Below are 19442 nucleotides of genomic sequence, written 5' to 3'. Positions count from 1 at the left end.
AATTATTATTTTTTTCTTCGCATGCCTAGCTGGCATGATTGATTAGTGTCGGTGTAGGGGACCTATGTCCCCATTCACCACCCCAAAGTGCGGTGGCTGATACATAAAGTGATGGAATTATTTTCTTTTTTTTTTCTTTTTTAATAAATAAAATAAAGAAATGAAAGAAAAAGTGATTGAATAGGGACCTTATATCATATATTCTTTGATTCTTCTTTATTAATTATGACTATAGATTCCTAATCTCCTTGATGCTTTGTTTGTGGAGGAGGAATTGCATGTATTAATCAAGGAATATCAAACATTAAACTACTTCCTAATCCGTATGATATAAAAGATTGTAACTTTCTTCATGCTCATAATCTATATGTCTTCAGAAATGAAGAGTTATTTGTGCAGGCAAAAGAAATATTGTAACCGAAATGTATAATTTTGTAACCGAAATGTATAATTTAATTGTTACTATGTAAAATGATATGTAATGTCATCATAGTGTAACTGAAATGTATAATTTAATTGTTACTATCTAAAAAGATATGTAATGCCATCATATAAAGCGTGTGTATATATATATATTAATTTAATTTATTTATTGTGGATGCATGAGAAAATGAATAATTTGTGTGATTATTTTGGAAATAAGTGGCTTAAACTTTTCTAGTTGTACAAGTATATAAATAATTTGGGCACGTAGCAAAGTTGGTTGACAAAACATGACATGTGGGTCACGGAGAAGAGTGGATGGCATTGGGGGATTTCTCATCATAATGTAACTACACTGTACTGTTTGGTAAAGGGCTTTTTATTATAATAATCCAATTGAAAGATAAGCATTCTTGCCAAGGACCTTGTAGTGGCATCAAACCCTTCCCTTTTTGTTTTTTATTTTTTTCACTTTATCTTTTTTATAGAAATTTATTTAGTTATTTTAGCAGCGAAAAATATATATATATATAAAGTTTATGGATAATGACAGTAACATTTCCTTGAGGAGATATTTGTAAACTCAAAGTGGGGAGCAAAAGCTGTTTACAGAAAGAAAGAAAGAAAGAAAAAGAGTAGCGCAGTTGAATGATTGTGTGGTGTGAACTTATTTGATGTAAGAAATGAAATATTATGCTCTCACAAATCGTTTAATTAATTCTTAAGTGGTAAATTATAACAAAAATATATGATCAAATCTTAACATCATCAGTGTAAAAATTACAATTAATGTGGTGGACTTTTTATAAGTATCAGAATCTAGTCCTTCAATTTAATGAGCCGTTGAATTATCGTGATTTACTTTATCAATATCATGAGTCTTAAAATAAGATAATTTCTCTTTTTTGAACAAGAAATGAAATATGATAATGTCGGTCTGATGTTATCTTGTCTTCTTTCAATGTGGGTTTGTGTTGAATGTTCCAGAGGAAGCCAGGAAGGGATGTGGAGTCTCTGTTTTGAGCCACCAAGGATTAAAATTTGATACCAATGAGATATCAATCAAACAATTTTGAAATTGAGAATTAATTATGGAGATGTCAATATAATTTAGAAATCAAGAATGAATTTTTTTAGTCAAATAAAAAAATTATGCACTATGTCTTTATATATGTTCTCCCTCTCAGGGCAAAATGCAAGAAACAGACTGCTGTTGCATTTGATTCTAACAGTCAGTTTCCTGCCTACACACATATATATATATATATATATATATATATATATATATATATATTAAATAGACATTGAAAGCACCCCCATCTGTCTATTGAAAATTGTTTTCTTCTGGCCTGCTCAACGAATGGAGTGTGATTCTCGTATTTAAAGATCATGAATTTAATTATTGAATCACCAACATATTTTTCACTCGAAACCATTGCACTAGGTCTTTTTAGTGCAACTAATGCATTTTACATCTCATTTGTGATTTGCATGCTATTATAGAAGAGTAAAGTTTACACAATACAAACCCTCAAGTTGTAATTCCAAGTTTCACTCCTCACTCAAAGTTTTTTTTTCCTTTAAATAACATACCAATTTGTAAGAATATATTTAATTCATTAAAAGGGGTAATATCTATTGATTTAGTAAAAATAATAATTTTTAACAACCAAAGAGTATAATATATTTAACCAATTTAGATGAGTTTGTACACTACCAATTATGTATTGATTTGGATCGAATTTTGGTGATAAAACATTAACTTTTTGGACTCTAGCTGATAAAAAATATATTGAACAGATAGTTAGATACATTGTAAGTCTGATATGATAAAACTAAAAAAAAAATGTATTGAAAAAAAATGTATTGATTTGGTAAGTCGGGATGATAATGAAAGTGTGGTCCCCATCAGACAGGAGATTGACGGGTGTCGTGTGGTGGCCTGGTGGGCCCCTTTATTTACCTACGCATCCGATGTATCATAACGTTCGTTTGCTTTATTTATACTCCGTATTTAGTAACGTAGTGCGACTGCTATTAACGTTTTCTTAATTTCCAAAAAAAAGAAACTTTTTTTTCTTGGTTCCAATTTATTATTTTAGTTAATAATATAAAGAGGAAATAATTGAAGGACAGATATTGAATAGTAGTAATGCTTGAACGGCTAGATTGAAATAATTTCGTGATGCATCAATTCCGGCAGCGATGGTGGGTGGCGTCATGATGGGAGCACCAAGTTACAAAAGGAGGTTAAAATTATTTATAATTCGAATGAAATTAATGGAAAAATGTAAATATTTAATAAAAATAATAAACACGAATATAGAAAAACAAAAAAAGAGGGGCTCACATGAAAGGAAGTGGGAAGACTGCATGAGTGTAATGATTTGTATTTGGTATAGTTAGTGTATAACAGCTGCGGGAAGGCATCAAAAAGTTTTATAATTTAGTGATATTAACTTAAATTATATTATAAAAATAATATATATATATATATATATATATATATATATATATATATATATATTTTCGCCAAGCACCTTTTACTCAGATGACATGTAGTGACTCTTCCATATGGGAGTGCATCCGGGTGTCACTAGACCATAAGATCTTGGCTAGCACAGTAATAATTTAAGCATTGTAATAATTGCAGCATGAGATGACTAAAATGCAATGTTATTTTTTTATTATTATTATCAAAAAGGATGGGGGACTACACTTGATAATGAAGTAGCAATAAGTGTCGTCCTAGAAGGATCTTCAATTCCTTAGCTTTAGAATGCCCAAATAGTGATCTCACAGCAACAAGAACAAGAGCACATTAGCCAGTGGAGCAGCCACCTCATCATGCCATTATCGTCTTTCACCAACACTTGCTATGTGTATTTCAAAAAAAAAAAAAAAAAACTATAGCTTAAAATTATAAGTTCAATTTTAAGGATAATAATTAAGCCCAATATAATCATAGGAAAATGAAAAATTAATGTTAAATCAAGCTCCTCTTATCCAGGTAACACTGACCCAAAACTCACTCCGTGTTCTTCGCTGTAGTATTACTCTTTTTAACCCCTCTAGGCCTCTACTATTTTTCCATCATTTTTTTTTTTCAAAAATAATTTTGACATGAGTAACCCCTCCATTTGCCACATGGCATGTAAAAATGGTTTTTTTTTTTTTTCTTTTCTTGGAACCTGGGTGCGGTCCAAATGATCACTGGATTGGGTTTGGGGGGGGGGGGGGTATTACAGATGATAAGCCCGATATTTCTTCAACATGGACAGCTGGGCGATTGGAAAATCATAGATTTGAAATGAAGCTCAAAGATTGGGTTTTTGACTTGGGCCGTATCCAGGTGACAAGCCCAATCTAACTTTCACCTGTTAATTCTCTCTTATCAATCCTGGGATAAAAACAGTACTTTCATAAAAAAGACAGTAAACAATATGCTCCACAAATAAAGTGTTGATAAAAATTAAACTTTTGACTATTCAGATATGAAAAATCATGCTATATTCACTATGCCAGTCCTTCTAACGCTTCAATGTATATTTTTAACTATACTGTACAAGGAATATATTTCCACACTTTTGTGCACAAGGGATCTAACTCGACACTTTCGCCAACTCTAGCCCATATCACTGGAGTGGTGACTTTAGGTCAGGTCGTATATTACTTAGCTAGCCCCGCATGGCGAAAAAAATACTAATTAATTTTTATTTTTCAATTTATTTTGTTTAGAGTTATTACATTTATCAATATTTAATTAAATATAACTCGGCCCAGCCCAAACTAAACAATAAAAATCTTAGTTCGACCCAGCCATATCTCAATATAAAAAATCTTTTTCTTCAATTTATTTTGTTCGCTCGTATGTATTATATTTATCAATTTATATATTTATTTTTATTATAATAAGTTAGAAATTTAAAAATATTTATTTACATTTTTATTATAATAATTAATATTTATCTATTATAAATTTTACGGAGTAATTAATTTTTATGTTTATTTTTAATATAAATAATAATTTTTATCACCATTATACATAATTAATATTTTATAAAGAAAAATAACTTTGTAATAGAGTTGGTGTTTTAAAAAAAAAGAATCAAATAGGAAAAAGTGTAATATTCTTATTTTACATTTGATTATTTTCTATATTTGTACGTTGTACCGTTTAAAATTATTTTATGACTTTAAGTCATACGCAAAAAAAGAATTTCAAAAAATAATTTATTTTCTAAAAATATTTTTCATGTACGTACAAAGTCAGGAATACTAGTCCAAAACGGTAGCCCAAATAATAAATAAATAATAAACTTTATATTTCAAAGAACAAGCTAGGAAATGCTAAGGTGAATAGTGTAGCTAATGGGAGTCGACCCTTGGTGGGTGGGTTGAAACAATGGACAAGAAATCACTGGATTGTGGCACTTGTATTGATCAAACCGTAATGTCTTAAAGGAGGCCGGGCACCCTCTTTTATAATGTTCAAGAGCACACCATGTCTTGCCAAGTGTACAGAGATGCTTCACCCTTCATGACCACCATCCACGTGTCCATGCCATCCTTACGTTTGCATCAGCACGTTTTCACCACCCTACCCATGTACATGTACACCTTCAATACTGCGCCCCTCTCTGGTGGTGGGGTGTCGCTGCCACACCATGGGGCGTACAGCGTACTAGGCCTGTTGGGTGCCATGGCCGAAAGGCCACGACGTCGGTCAGTCGAGGAAAGTTTGTAAATCTATCAGCCCTCGAAAGTTGGGCTGCCGTTTTGGACCAGTATCCCTGCTGTTTCAGATGGAGTGGCTTGGTGTGTTGGGACATATGTGGCAAGTTGGAGGTCTTAGGCTTGATTCTTGTTGGTTAAATCCTTTACTATTTTACTCTAGGCCATGGTGTGGTGCGCTGCTGCCTTCACCTGGCACCCCCGTCGCGAGGATTCCAACAAACTCCTTCTCTCTCCTCTTTTGGGCCACCATGTCTTCCCTCTTCTCTTTTGGGCCAACATGTCTTCCTAATCCAATAAGTCTTGGGCCAACTTTTTTCCTTCATCATCTTCACTTGAGTCAAGACTTTCCCAATAAAATGAACTTAGAGTCCCATAACCCCATCATTTTCAAACCTACATTTCAAATTCAATTTTGTTTCAGTAATCTCTTTATTCACCAATCATATATTAACAAATCGGTTCTTCTTGTCGTGGACCAATTTTGTCGGATTTCCTCCACAAAAATCGAAATTACAATCATCCCATGTGCTTACCTAAGAAACCAAATTAGCACTCTAATGATTGATTAAGCTTGCATGCATGATTGATTCATGGCTATTAATTAATGCAACGTTGTTCAACCAACTAATAATTAATATTCCCTATTAGTTAACGTTACTAGTAGTATCAATATTCTACTACTCCAAGTAACTAGCTGAATTGTTAATTTACCCCTTCACGCAATAATTTACATCACATTTTCACTATATTTTTTCTGTAATCTATTAACTCGAGAACCAAAAAAATAGATGTATCAATGATTAACAATTGTATCTATTTCATCTGTATAATTGAAGGATATATAGAGTATCATTTTTTTTTTCTTCTGAAGAACAAAAAATGTTTTTTTTTTTAATTAAAAAATAAAAATGTCATTTTCGTGGTCTTAATTAAAAATTGGCGAGCTGGGTAAAAGTGGAAAAAAAGAAAATTCCAGGTCATAATTGGTGGCAGTGTGAGTAAATACAGCGAAGAACAGGGTGTAAGTGAGAAGGGGGAGGGGGGGCTTGACGGCGTGAAGTTGTAGAACCAGCGAAGCCACGTGAGTAGGCCAAACCGTGAAGTTTATACCGTCAACTCCCTCTTCAGCATCCAATGGCCAATTGTACTAATTGCTTTGAAGCGACAAACAAAATGGATCTCTTACAGATCACCATCCACCTTGGGCCCCGCTTGGCTCCACCTTCAATACTGCCACCTTTCAATGGGTCCCATTTGCCAGCTGTCACCCTATCTCTCTTTTCTTCTCCCCATTATGCCCCTCCCTCATAAATCTTAGCAGAGCGTTTAGTTGGAAGGAAGGAATTAAGGAAAAAGTGAATTATAATTTTATGAAAAAAAATAATAATATGAGAATAAAGTAAATTTTTAAATTACATTATTTGGTAGGTAAATATAGAATTTTTAGAATTGAAAGAAAAAGACTAAAATGACTTTAGTAATAATAATAACAGTAATAATCACCAAAAGGATAATGTTGTAATTTTATCTTCTTTTCTTTTCCTCCTTTCCATTCACCATTGAATTGGAATTCATTTGGAGAGCACTATGAATTTCAATTCCACAAATGAAGAGAATTACAATTCCCTCCAACCAAACAATATAATTGTGATCAACATATAATTAGGTTGTAGTTGAATTACAACTACAGCCTGCCTAGCAAGTCCTAACAACGTTTTCTTAAAATTAAAACTCAACTAAATTAGTCTTAATTATACCTTTAGATACAACTATAATACTAATGTAGTATAGTAGGGAACACAATATTTGTCCAAAAAACAAAAAATTAATACCTTCTCCTATAATATTTGGTGGAGTTTATCAATTCATAAGGCCACAAGTATTAAGAATTGTAAAATCATATCAATGTCTATGGACATATGTGTAAAATTTTGTGTGCAAATAATGTTTTTAATTTCTTAATGCTCATATATATTGTGATATAAGCATTCATTCGATGAAATTTAACTGTAGTTATCATTTGAATGCTATTATTGTATGGCATGGCACGGACATCATTTTATTAGGTGTTACATTCTAAAATTATTATTGACATTTTATATATAATTTAATTACAATAAAAATGAAGATTGTTGCTGGCACGCAAGGATCGCTCTTAATTTATGGAAAAGATTATGATTAGGAAAACATACAGCGCAAGTTGGGAGGTAGACAGTTGGCATAATCGTCAATTGCAAATTATAATTTAGCATTTGGAGTGGCGATTTTTGTAAGTATTGCTGAGTAGGATAGCGGGCCCACGCACACATCATAAAACCAAGCCAGCTGCCAGTGTGGTAACGACCCAACAATCAGAGCGCTGAGGATTGAGCCACCATTGTTGTTGTAAGCCACAGGAACAGTGCACACATAGTTTCTTTTGAATTCTATTCAGTTTTTGGATTTGATCATCCATAGCGAAGATGAACTACTGGAAAGCTAAGGTTCTCCCAAAGATCAAGAAGGTTTTCGAGAAGAACGGCACCAAGAAGGCTGCTGCAGCTGAGGCTTGCAAGGCCTTCGATGACTCTAAGGTATCTATACTAAGATTAGTGTTTTGTTTTTTGTTTTGATTTGGTTTGGTTTTTCTTAATCATATGTATGATGATGATGAATACACAGGAGCAGTATGGGAAGGAGTTTGAAGACAAGAAGGCTGAACTTCAACCCAAAGTTGTCCAAGTCTATGAAGCTTGCTCCGCTGAGATAAAGGTCACCACTTTTTTTCCTTAATCCATACAAAAACAACTGTTTTTCCTTTTTTCTGTGGTCACAAATATATTTATAGAGCCTGGAGAAAATAAAAGAAAAAGAGATGGGTGGGTGTGGAGTAAGAAGTTGGGGGGTGTTAAAAATTACAGTGATTTTCATGTACTGTAATGTCTTTGGTACCATGATGTATGTTTTTCTATGTACATAGGATTTATTGGAGGTTGAGATTCAGATCCCGACAAATTAAATATGAAATGACTGATATATACCCTTTCGCTGTAAAAAACAGGGTTTGGTAAAAGAGCCAAAGGACTCAGGGCTGAAGAAGCACTCAGCTGATGTTCAGAAGCTCCTGGATGAGCTTGTCAAGATCGGTAATAATACTTCCTTTATTACTGCTCTAAACTGTTCTTACCCTGTAGTAGATTATATCGAGTACTGTTATTATAAAGTATAGAGGATAAGTGAGTGACTCGTCTTTATAAATATACTAGCTATGCTGTTTAAAAGCCGTTATTGATCTTCTTAATCTGAACTAATCAGTTATGTATAACCTAAACTAGTTTGAAACGATCAGCTATGTATAATTTAGAGTGATTCATCTTCTTATAGTTCTTTATTAGCTAGTATTACAAGATTAGATTTATACTGTGCGCATCTTTTTGCTTCGAATTTTCCTAGTCACTCAATAAGTAATAATAACAACTCGAATATATAATAATTATTGTATGTGACATGTTGGTGAAGATTTTCCGGGATCAAAGGCGGTGAGCGAGGCATGTACGAAGTTGGGGCCGGCGTACGTGTCGGGACCGGTTTTATTCATATTTGAGAAAGTGTCCGTGCTGATCCCGGTGGAGGAGAAGAAGGAGGAGGAGGCGGCGCCGGCGCCGGCGGAGGCGGAGGCTAAGGAAGAAACAAGCAAAGAAGTTGAGGTGAAAGCGGAAGAGATAGCAGCGGCCGCTGAGGAAGAACCAAAGGCGGCTGAAGCTCCACCGGCGGCTGAGTGTGCTCCGGCTACAGAAACAACCGCCGCCGCCGCCGAACCACCGAAGGCGGAAGAGAAAGCAGAACCCGCCGCCGAGCCACCCAAGGCTTGATCGTTGCAACAGGTGAATATAGTCATCAAACTGTTAATTTGCTCCGAAAAGGGACTTTTGTGCAAAAAAAAAAAAAAAATTCAATTTGTGTTGTGAGAAGACAAAACATTGTACTTTGTTAATTATTATTCTTTATATTTATTCGTGATTATATATATGTATAATATAAATTCTATTTCTCCTTTTTTACTTCTATTCAATTCTTCCCTTGTGTACTATAATGCTTCAACAAATTATTATTTTGTACAAATCCCTTTAAATTAAGATTATGGTTCATAAATTCTATTTCCAATTGTTTTATTTATTTGTATATGTAATTTCTTTTCCTTTTAAATAAATGACACATAAAAAAATATACTTTGTACTAATAATTTTAATAAAATGAACTCAAATTTTGAATATCTCTAGATACTTCATTAAGAAATGCGAAGCAATTTTCCTTCTTAAAAAATTAATTACATTCGATTAGTGAAACAAATTAAGATTCAATTAATTTTTACCGAGTGAGATTTAAATTCACGATTTTTATTTATAAAATTTCTTTTAAGTTGATTTAATGGAGGTCTTATCAATATTAAGAAATTGGTATTATCAAACTACTAATAAAACAAAACATACACTGCATTATGAATCAAAATTTAGATCATACGGAGTATTAGATTTGGATTTTGTGCAACATACTATGTAATTTGTATTAATCGATCTCTAAAGGTTGATTAAAATATTGTAATATTTGATTTAATTTATAGGTAAGAAAGTTACATTTTAAGGTTGTCAATGAGGTTGTCCCCTCCCCCACCCTTAAATTCATCCCCACACGTGTCCTAGTCTTCACCTAGGATGTAAAAAAAATTCTCTACTTTCATTCATTCTACATTTAAAATAAATAAATAAATAACTATATATATATATATATATATATATATATATTGTGGACATGCTGGGGCAGGATATGCTCTCTATTAGGACTCTACATAATAGAGTCATACTATAAGTCTCAGTCCTAGTTTACTTATGATTCTCTTGTATATATACTCTTGTATTCCTACAGTTATATCCGATGAACTCTAATACAAACATAATTGTTCTCATCTGGTATCAGTCGCTAGGGTTTCGTTCTTGTTCCCATGGCTGCGAATGACGGCTCTGCCTCTGAGCGGACCGTTTCAGATGTTGCTGTGAGTTCTGCGGCGCCAGCTCCCGTGTCGTCGCTCTCTTCTGCTCATCACTACATTAGCATCAAACTCAACCACCGCAATTTTTTGTTTTGGCGCACTCAGGTTCTACCGTTTCTACGCGGACATGATCTCATTAATCTCGTTGATGGATCGTGTATCTGCCCGCCGGAATTCCTCACTGCCGTGTCTGATGCTACCTCGTCCGCTGCTGCTACACGTGTTCGGAATCTGGCGTACGTCGCTTGGTTTCGCCGTGATCAGGAGCTGCTGTCTCTTCTCGTTTCTTCGCTGTTGGAGGAGGTGCTTTCCATCGCCGTCGGCTGTCGGACCTCGAAGGAGTTGTGGGATGCCATTGAGCAGTCCCTTGCTTCGGCCTCTCAATCCCGTCAGCTTCACTTGCTCAGCCAACTCCATGGTCTCCGGCAAGGAGATTCGTTGACGGCGGAGTACCTCGGGCGAGCGCGGCTAATTGTTGAGGATTTAGCTCTCGCCGGCCGGAATGTGATGCTGGAAGAACAGAATCTGTATGTCTTCCGTGGCCTTCGACCGGAGTTCAAGGGGGTGACGTCTTCGCTGGCGGTTCGGGGGCATCCAATGACGCTCCTTGAGCTTGCGGACTTGCTAGGCGCGCAGGACTTCATCGCCGGTGATGACTACGCTCTGCCTGGAGGTGCTGCGCCGGCGGCTTTCACTGCTCAGGGAGGTCGCCAGTCGCGTGGACGTGGAGGAGGGCGTTCGGCTGGAGGATCGCCGTTCGGCCGTGGTGGTTCCGCCTCTGCAATTGTTCTCATCCTCTCCCCATCCTTGTACCCGTTCTCGGAGGGGATTTTAAAATCCCCTTCATCCTTGTCTTGTTTACTCGAATAGTCGAATTTCATCCCATCCTTATCCATGTTAGAATTAAACTCGTGACCTTCAGATACGAAAATCATGCATCACTCATTTGACCATTCCTTTTGGGAGGGTTTATTTATTTTGTTTTTTTTTTGTTTTTTTTTATAGTAATGTTTGAGTTTGTATATCACAAGTTATTACAAAAATAAGATGATATGATGAAGCTTGATGTTTGATAGCAACACCTTATAAACATATATATCATGCTTCTACTTGCAAAAAACATTGGATGGATCCAATATACTATTTGATGTTTGGTTTTATTTAAAAAGTACGTACATCATTATCCATAGTTACTTGTCCACCTTAATCACTAGAGGTTTACCCAATCTTTTACGTACCCAATCCAAAATCTTTTTAAAATTCAATTCAAAGACTAACATTTGTTTAAGAATCATTGGGGCAGTGATATATGTTTAGAATCTTCATTTCTTTTAAGTAGTACAGTTATCATCATTTTATAATGATTTTTTTTAAAAATTAATATATATATATATATATATATATATATATATATATATATATATATATATATATATCTTTATTTATATATAAGAGCTTTCACTTACTATCCATATCAATTAATCACAAATTTTAAGATTTAATTATCATTTTAAAAGTAAGTCAAATTAATTCTGATCTACTTTATAAAACAAGATCAATTAATAGAATAAATTAAACTCTCTAAGTTGAGAGATCGAATAGTGTAATTGTGCCCATATATGAAAAAACTCCATCTAATAACCCCTTAAGCTAGTTACGTTATACATATGCATGTTTTAAAACAATGGCAACCATTGTTGTTGTGGTCTAGATTTGAACCTTTGAGACGAACACGGCCGTGATTACCTTCATTATAAACAATAATTATGGTTATCTTCCTTATTGACGATAGTTGTGGTTATCCAATATGAGGGATGATCTCTTACTATCATAGAAGATCATTGGCGATGGTCTTAAAGAAATTCTAAACGTAAAAAGTTCACATGACAACCAAATCAACAGTTACCTACTAATCTTGAAAAATTAGAATTTTAAAAATTCAATTCACGCATGTAAAATTAGGATAAAGTAGAATGAGAATGGTCATAAAATAAAAAGGCAAATCAAACCAAACAAGATTTCCCACACGCAAGAATTAAAGAGCTAAGCAGTTGACAGATCACATATTCCACAAACATAGCATCCTAATGGTCGAAGTTGGTGCAACTGATGAGGAAACAACTAACTAATGAATTTTGCAATAAATAATCCTCACACCCTTATTTCATCTTAATATCCTCAACTAACAGAATTTAATTTACGAAAATCGAAACAAATATGAAATTGTTTAATACACTTTTTTTTTTGAAATTATTATTATTATTATTATTTTTAAAAAAATGGTTTGCAGGCCAAGAATGGCCTACTAATATCTGAAATTGGTAGCTTGCTGGGAGAAGGATGTTATATCAGCTGTCCACTAGTCGCAATCGGTACAACTCATCCAACTATATATTCAAAATGCAAACAACAAATTAAACAATAAAGACTTCCAATTCAAATCTCAATACCAATTACCAAATACAATGAAAGCACCACACAATCATAAACTTGACATTGGGCTCAACACAGAAGAATTCGTCGTCTCTACTTGAGAGTGTGCACTGGGATAAGAACCAAACTCGTGACCTTCTAGTATGAGAATCATGCTCCAACTTCTCGTCTACCCCTTTATGGGCTACTTGTTTTTTTTCCCCCCTAATGTAATAATAAGAGAAATTCTATGTGTGAGATCACAATATCACATACTTTCTAAACTCAATAATTTTTTTTTTCAAAATTTATTTACTCTAAAAATTATATATAGTTTAACATTTAAAGAGAAAAAAAATAATTTTAAAATTTTAATAAAAGGAAAAAAATAAATTGAAAGAAAAACTCTTGTAGTATACATGCATGTTCAAATTGAACAAAATAATCATGGTGGGGATGATTGGATGAATAGAGGGGGCCGGAGTAGGTACCCATATCTCCAACATTTTGAAAGTTACACATACATACATATAAATAGATTAGGTCATACACTAAAAAGTAAAAAAGAAAAATAAAAGCTTTAAAAGTTAAAAGAAGACTATAAGAGGGCAAATTCGTGTTTTTTTTTTTTTTAAATCATCATTTTTTAATAAAAGGGAAATATAAATGATAAGTAATGCAAACAAACTATGAAAAGAAAATATAATCAAACCAGGGACAACCCAGTCAAGTGATCAAATTATTGACTTGATAACCAGAACGTTACAAGTTCAATTCCTGATAAAATAACTTAGTGATTTTTTTGGTTTGAACCGATCAACTATGAACAACTTAGTTATCAGCTAACTATTTGCCCATGTGTACACAAAAGGTTGACAGCCCCACAGCCAATTCAGAAGCTTTGGGACTGGGTGTATACATATAACGAACAAAGGCCCCTTAAATTAAATGCAGTATTGTTAGTAAGTTGAAAGACATGCATATGGTGAGTGGTAGGGGACGTGCCAAAGGGGCTCCAGCTGTGTCCGACCATGTGGTGTGTCGGGGTGTTCCGGTCGGACGGAAACCCACTCTCATCTCTTTCTGGATTACAATCCATTAAATTATATTATATTATATTCTCAACAGTCCCAGGAACAAAACATTCTTTTTTCTGTGTGCTGCAAACCAATTCCAACCACGAGCCGATAACTAAAAAAACCAACAGTTTGACGATGTTTGGTTGGGCCAACACCTCCAAGGAAAGAAAGGTAAAGGAAACAGAAGAGGTTGGCCCGTCTTTTAACTTGGACTTCTGTTTTATAAGGGACCATTACTTGTAGTCCTCAGAAGGCCCAATACAGTGTTGCTAGGTTTAGAAGGCAAATTATACTATTGACCACGGTATACATTAATCTAAAATAACATTCAAATTATGTACATATAGATTATTGTTAGCATATTATTTATGCTCAATTAATTGATTATGTACTCATAAATAAATTGAATGTATGTAATATGTTAACTGCAGCTATATAATGTAGTAATTGTAGGTAAATAATAAGTTAACTGCATGCGTATAATTTACTAATTGCATGTACATAATGTATAAACAGCATGTATATAATATATTAATTTTAGCAGTTGTAATAAGTATATAATTTATTAATTAAGGTCTAAGGCACATAATATGTTATATTTATTAACTAAATGTGTATAATATGTTTACTGCAAGTACATAATTTAAATATTATTTTGGAACAGGGTTTACAATGCAAGATGAACATTGATCCATAGTTTAAGCCTTTTAGATGAATTAACACCAAACTTGGGTAATTGATCATTTATTGTGGGTGATTAGGGAAACCGCAACCACTACTAGAAAGAGTAATTGCCAATTTCTATGCCTACGAAACCAGTGAGCTAAACCGGTGTGGATAGTAATTGACTATTTCTAATACTATAGAGAAATTTATAATTATTATAGTCATCATTTTATACATATTATCCATACCCTCACACCGAACTAATCCAACAAAAGCCACAACAGATGAGATCAAAATCTGGGAGTTGATTAATTGAAAGATAAGATTAAGATTAAACAAGACTAAAAGAGTGGTGTATTAACAAGTGATCATTGAATGTGGAAGGTATTGGGCTGTTTAGATTGGGCAAGCATTTGGACAACCTCCCTCATGGTTGGCCTCTCCACACTCTGCTCTTCCACACACAACATTGCCACAAACAACACTTGCATGGCTTCTTCAATTGGAACATTCTTTAGCCTCTCATCTATGATCCTCACAACCCCTTCTTTGCTGCGTCTTGTCTGCACTTTCACCCACTGCACAATGTCCATTCCTTCCTCCCCGAAATTCCCTACCGGTTTTCGCCCCGTTATCAGCTCCAGTAGCACCACCCCGAAGCTGTACACATCGCTCTTCTCGTCCACTTTCAGCGTGTACGCATATTCTGCATTTCATATGCATTTCATGTTAAGTTAAATAACAAATTTATAATATATAAACATAAATGTACAGTCCAACTATCAGCTTGCTGTTGAACATATAATATGCAAACATAAATGTACAGTCCAACTATCAGCTTAGATTTTTAGTATACCTGGAGCAATGTAGCCATAAGAGCCGGCAATTGCAGACATGCATTCTGAGGTTCCATTGTTCTGCAGGAACTTGGCTAGTCCAAAATCCGCGACATGGGCTTCATAATCAGAATCCAGCAAGATGTTGTTGGACTTGACGTCGCGGTGGATGATGAGAGGGGAGCAATCATGGTGCAAATAAGACAGGCCTTTTGCAGCTTCGATGGCGATTTTCAGCCTGGTTTCCCAGTTCAGGTACCCTCCGCTTTTTCCATGGAGGACTTCGCCTAAGCTCCCATTAGGCATGTACTCATAAACCAGCAAATTGGTTTCCTTGTTTGAACAGAAGGCCAGCAGCCTCACAATGTACCTGTGTCGAATTTTCCCTAATGTTTGAACCTCTGCTGACAGGCCATTATCATGGGAGCCTTTGCAGATTCCCAGGTTTTTCACTGCCACATTGTGTCCATTTGGCATTGTTCCTTTGTACACTACCCCTGCCCCTCCCCTGCCAATGATATTGCTGTCTTTTAAGCATCCCAACACGTCTTCGCTCCCGAAATCCAGTTTCTGGAAGGCTGTCAGCTTCCAGGACCTGGAATTTTTCCTCACCTCCCTTGTCTTGATCACTGCAAAGACGACGAAAACCAGGGAGCATAGCAGAAGCCCCATCGCGAATATCAGCTTGTATCTTGCAGGGACATTGGATTTGTTGCTTTGGTTTTTGAATTGGGACTGTAAATCAGATGAAGAGTTGCAGGGGATTAGGTAGGAGGCGCAGAGATAAGGGTTTCCGGTGAAGGAAGTGGAGTTGAAGAATAAGTACTGCCCGGTTTCAGGCACGGAGCCAGTGAAGTTATTGTGGGAGAAATCTGCAGAAGTTAGGCTCTTCATGGAGCCAATCTCTTCAGGTAGGCTCTGGTTCAAGTGGTTCCAGGAAACATTGAGGTAATTTAGGATTCGAATTCGGGCTAGTTGGATCGGGATAGGACCTGAGAGCTGATTCTGGCTTAAATCCAGGTAAGTCAGGGAAGGGCAATTGCTGATTTCTGATGGAATGTTGCCAGAGAAGTTGTTTCTGCTCATATCCAGCTTTAAGATTCCTTTTAGCCAGCCTATTTCAGAAGGAATTTGGCCGGAGAATCTGTTCCCGCTTAGCATAAGATTCTTCAAACCCGAAAAGTTTCCAATACTGGTGGGAAGATAGCCAGACAAGTGATTATTTGAAAGATTCAGGCCTTCCAGCTTGGAAGATGCTGAGGTTTTCTCAAAGGCAATTCTTCCTGTGAAGTGATTGTCCTGTAGTTCAACCAGTGTGAGCTTTGGGAGATAGAGGAATCCATCCGGTATCGGTCCACTCAGGTAGTTCTGCCCTATTCTGACTCTGGATAAAGTCTGACACTGTCCAAGATCATCAGGCAAAGGCCCAAACAGGAAATTGTCAAGCAGAATCAAGATTTTCAGTTTGTTCCCATAGCAGAGGGACTTTGGTATCTGGCCAGTGAGTTTATTGGTGGAAAGATCAAGCAAGATGAGCTCACCGTTCTGCCCGAGCTTTTGAGGGATGAAACCAGTGAAGTTATTCCTCCAAAGCTGCAAAGCCTGCAAATTGGGCAACTCTGCAATGGACTCAGGGATTTGGCCATGGAGTTTGTTGATGAAAAGGTTCAAGATGGTGAGTTGTTTGAGTGCAGAGAATTCGACCGGGATTTCCCCGGTGAGTGCATTGTTGGAGATATCCAGGGATTTCAAGCTGCCAAGATTTCCCAGCTGGGGAGGAATTGAACCATTAAGCTGATTGGTTTGCAGGAAAAGAGTGTCCAAATTCTTAAGGTTTCCCAGTGTTCCTGGAATTGGACCTTCCAGGCCACAGCTAGAAAGATCCAAATGAACCAAATTGGTAAGCCTACCCAATTCCCCTGGAATTCCCCCATCAAACCTATTGTAATACCCAAGCTGAAGCCACTTGAGGCTACTCAAATTCCCCAGCTCCCTAGGTATCAACCCGCGTAAATCATTCCCAGCCAGGGACAGAAACCTAAGCTGATTTAGCCCGCCATACCCCGGAGGGATTCTCCCCGAAAAGTAATTCCCCCCGAAATCCAAATGCCTGAGCTTGGTGAGCTTCGTAACCCCAACCGGAAGCGGGCACGAAAAGTTGTTGTCATAAACATCCAGCACTTCAAGCTCAACCAGACCGGAGAAATCCCAGTCGAGACATCCACTGAACAGGTTGTTTGATATGTTGAGGAATCTGAGACCAGAAATGTTGTGGAGATCCCCAAACAGGCTGTTTCCTGCGACAGACAAATTCACCAAACTCTGAAGCTCAGATATTGCAGGGGACAGAGGACCAGAGAGGTTCAAGTTGGAAACATCTAACGAAACTACTGATTTGTTGTACGAATCGCATGTCACGCCTGTCCAATTACATAGTTCCATGTAATTTGATATATTCCAGGTAGACAGACTAGGATCTGGGGCTTGAAAACTCTGTTTTACAGAAACCAGAATAGCAGCTTGTCTTCTAACAGACACAGAAAGACTGTCATGGGCTGAGGTGAGAAAAACAAGAAAGAAGAAGAAGAGTAGGTGCAGAGTGAGAGCCGCCATGTGGGAGATGAAAACTGAGAAAATGGATTTTTGCTATCAGAAGTATTGAAGAAGGAGAAGAAGAAAAGAAGCAGGTTTTTCTGGGTTGAAGAATTGGTGCATTGATGAGGTTATCAGCTGATAGCAGAAGAAGCAAGAATGGTGGTGGAAAGCTAAGGCCTTGGATGCTGTTGATTTGTTGCTTTGCCTTTTCCATATTATTATTTCTAGTTTTTTCTTTCCCATTTGTGCATTTTGGATTCATCATCTTTAACTTTATCAATGGAAAAAAGCAAAAGCAAAGTTAACATGCATACGCATAAAGATCATATCCATCCAGGACCCCAACCACACCACACCGTTTCCTTTCACTCACCATTCCTCCCTCCTCAAATCATCCTCCTTTTCACCTCAAATTACTCATTTACCCATCAATTAAACCTATCAATCAAACTGCAGACTCGATAACCACAATGTTCTAAGTTCAACTTCTGGTGAGTTTGAGTCAATATGAACAACATAAGTTGGTTTACCTCTTTAGTTTGAGTCGATCAACTATAACAATCTAGGCTGGTTTACCTCCTTGTGAATTGTGATTCTTTGCCTATCAGGGTCATAAAATAGGGTCTACCCAGTATACACCTTCGGGTAATAGCTGGGTTTTTTATAAAAAAAAAAACTATTCATAAAAATAAAAGATTTCTAATCTTACATTGTGGCAGTATATGACTAGGCGATTATCTTTTTTCATCACGTTATCGCGTTTACTATTTAAAAGTTACTAAATTAACTATGTGAGGACAGAAGCTTTTAAGTGATAGTGGCAAGTATAGTACATATAGGAATAGTAAGTGATGTCTATTATATCTTTCACTGTGATTCTCCTTTATTCTTTTAAAGCTGGGGACAGATGCCTTGGTTCGACCATGTTTGCTTTCTTTTTATGTTTGCATGAAAATAAGAAGCATTTGGGGAGCCAGCCCATCTCACTTTAGACCACTTCAAACAAAAGCAAAAGGTGCATGCCCACATAATATATATATATTTTTTTAATAATAAAAATAATATATAAGAAAGAAATGATTAAATGGAATAATAGGGGATGTTGAGGAATGTACTTAGGTGTATATTTTAATGTGGTCAATGAAGACAGGCGGCTGAGGATAAAGCAAAGCAATCGATTAAGGCTATGTCTGTGGGATTCTAAATCTAATTAAATGCTAAACTTATAATCATATATAATTAATAATATTATATAAATCTTGATTTTGCAAGGCATATCATACAGCCTTTTCTTCTGTTATTTGTTTTGTTTATTTGTTTAATTAAGGTAGGAAAATACCTAAAAAGAAGTGAGGTATTCCACTAGTTTGCAGCTCTTTGATTCCTTACTTTGCTGGGTGGTGATTCAAAGATCACCATTGTTGCTTTTTTGAGCGTCAGATATTCAGAATTCGAGCTTTTTTAACATAGCCCACCAGATTTATTTATTTTGTAAATCAAATATGAGGGGAATATAAAGTATCCATCATATATCTTTAAGTATACAAAGTCTGAAACCTAGGTGGCTATGTCGTCCTTGAATTATAAATTTGTTGGGAAAACATAATGTAACCTCTTGAGACCCTCAAAGTTCAACGATAATGCAACAACTCGAGTTCGAGTAAGCTA

At 35.8% G+C, this 19442-nt stretch overlaps 3 protein-coding genes across 3 annotated transcripts; 2 read left to right on the top strand and 1 right to left on the bottom strand.

Moving 5' to 3' along the window:
- The first annotated feature begins 7491 nt into the window (after positions 1-7491).
- LOC116032913 (plasma membrane-associated cation-binding protein 1-like) lies at positions 7492-9229 on the top strand. Its single transcript, XM_031275651.1, has 4 exons — positions 7492-7733; positions 7822-7911; positions 8201-8285; positions 8659-9229. The coding sequence occupies exons 1-4, from the start codon at positions 7623-7625 to the stop codon at positions 9009-9011; spliced, it is 639 nt and encodes a 212-aa protein (XP_031131511.1). The 5' UTR covers positions 7492-7622; the 3' UTR covers positions 9012-9229.
- A 338-nt stretch (positions 9230-9567) lies between these two features.
- LOC116033331 lies at positions 9568-11056 on the top strand. The gene is made up of 2 exons (XM_031276084.1): positions 9568-9573; positions 10292-11056. Exons 1-2 carry the CDS (start codon positions 9568-9570, stop codon positions 11054-11056), a joined length of 771 nt encoding a protein of 256 aa, XP_031131944.1.
- A 3465-nt stretch (positions 11057-14521) lies between these two features.
- Positions 14522-18124, bottom strand: LOC116032561 (leucine-rich repeat receptor-like serine/threonine-protein kinase BAM3). Its single transcript, XM_031275191.1, has 2 exons — positions 15200-18124; positions 14522-15049 (listed from the first exon to the last, which is right to left on the bottom strand). The coding sequence occupies exons 1-2, from the start codon at positions 17790-17792 to the stop codon at positions 14712-14714; spliced, it is 2931 nt and encodes a 976-aa protein (XP_031131051.1). The 5' UTR covers positions 17793-18124; the 3' UTR covers positions 14522-14711.
- Positions 18125-19442: the final 1318 nt, after the last annotated feature.

Source organism: Ipomoea triloba, chromosome 10 (genome assembly GCF_003576645.1).
Source record: "Ipomoea triloba cultivar NCNSP0323 chromosome 10, ASM357664v1".
Taxonomy (NCBI): Eukaryota; Viridiplantae; Streptophyta; class Magnoliopsida; order Solanales; family Convolvulaceae; genus Ipomoea; species Ipomoea triloba.
This window is presented reverse-complemented; position numbering and strand designations above follow the sequence as displayed.

What these genes read in the sequence shown, in the direction of transcription:
- LOC116032913 (XM_031275651.1), top strand. Translation starts at nt 7,623, where the DNA reads ATGAACTACTGGAAAGCTAAGGTTCTCCCAAAGATCAAGAAGGTTTTC. An exon ending in AGGCCTTCGATGACTCTAAG is followed by an intron (nt 7,734 to 7,821) that starts GTATCTATACTA and finishes ATGAATACACAG; the next exon opens with GAGCAGTATGGGAAGGAGTT. An exon ending in GGATGAGCTTGTCAAGATCG is followed by an intron (nt 8,286 to 8,658) that starts GTAATAATACTT and finishes ATGTTGGTGAAG; the next exon opens with ATTTTCCGGGATCAAAGGCG.
- LOC116032561 (XM_031275191.1), bottom strand. Translation starts at nt 17,792, where the DNA reads ATGGCGGCTCTCACTCTGCACCTACTCTTCTTCTTCTTTCTTGTTTTT. An exon ending in TTATGGCTACATTGCTCCAG is followed by an intron (nt 15,050 to 15,199) that starts GTATACTAAAAA and finishes TATGAAATGCAG; the next exon opens with AATATGCGTACACGCTGAAA.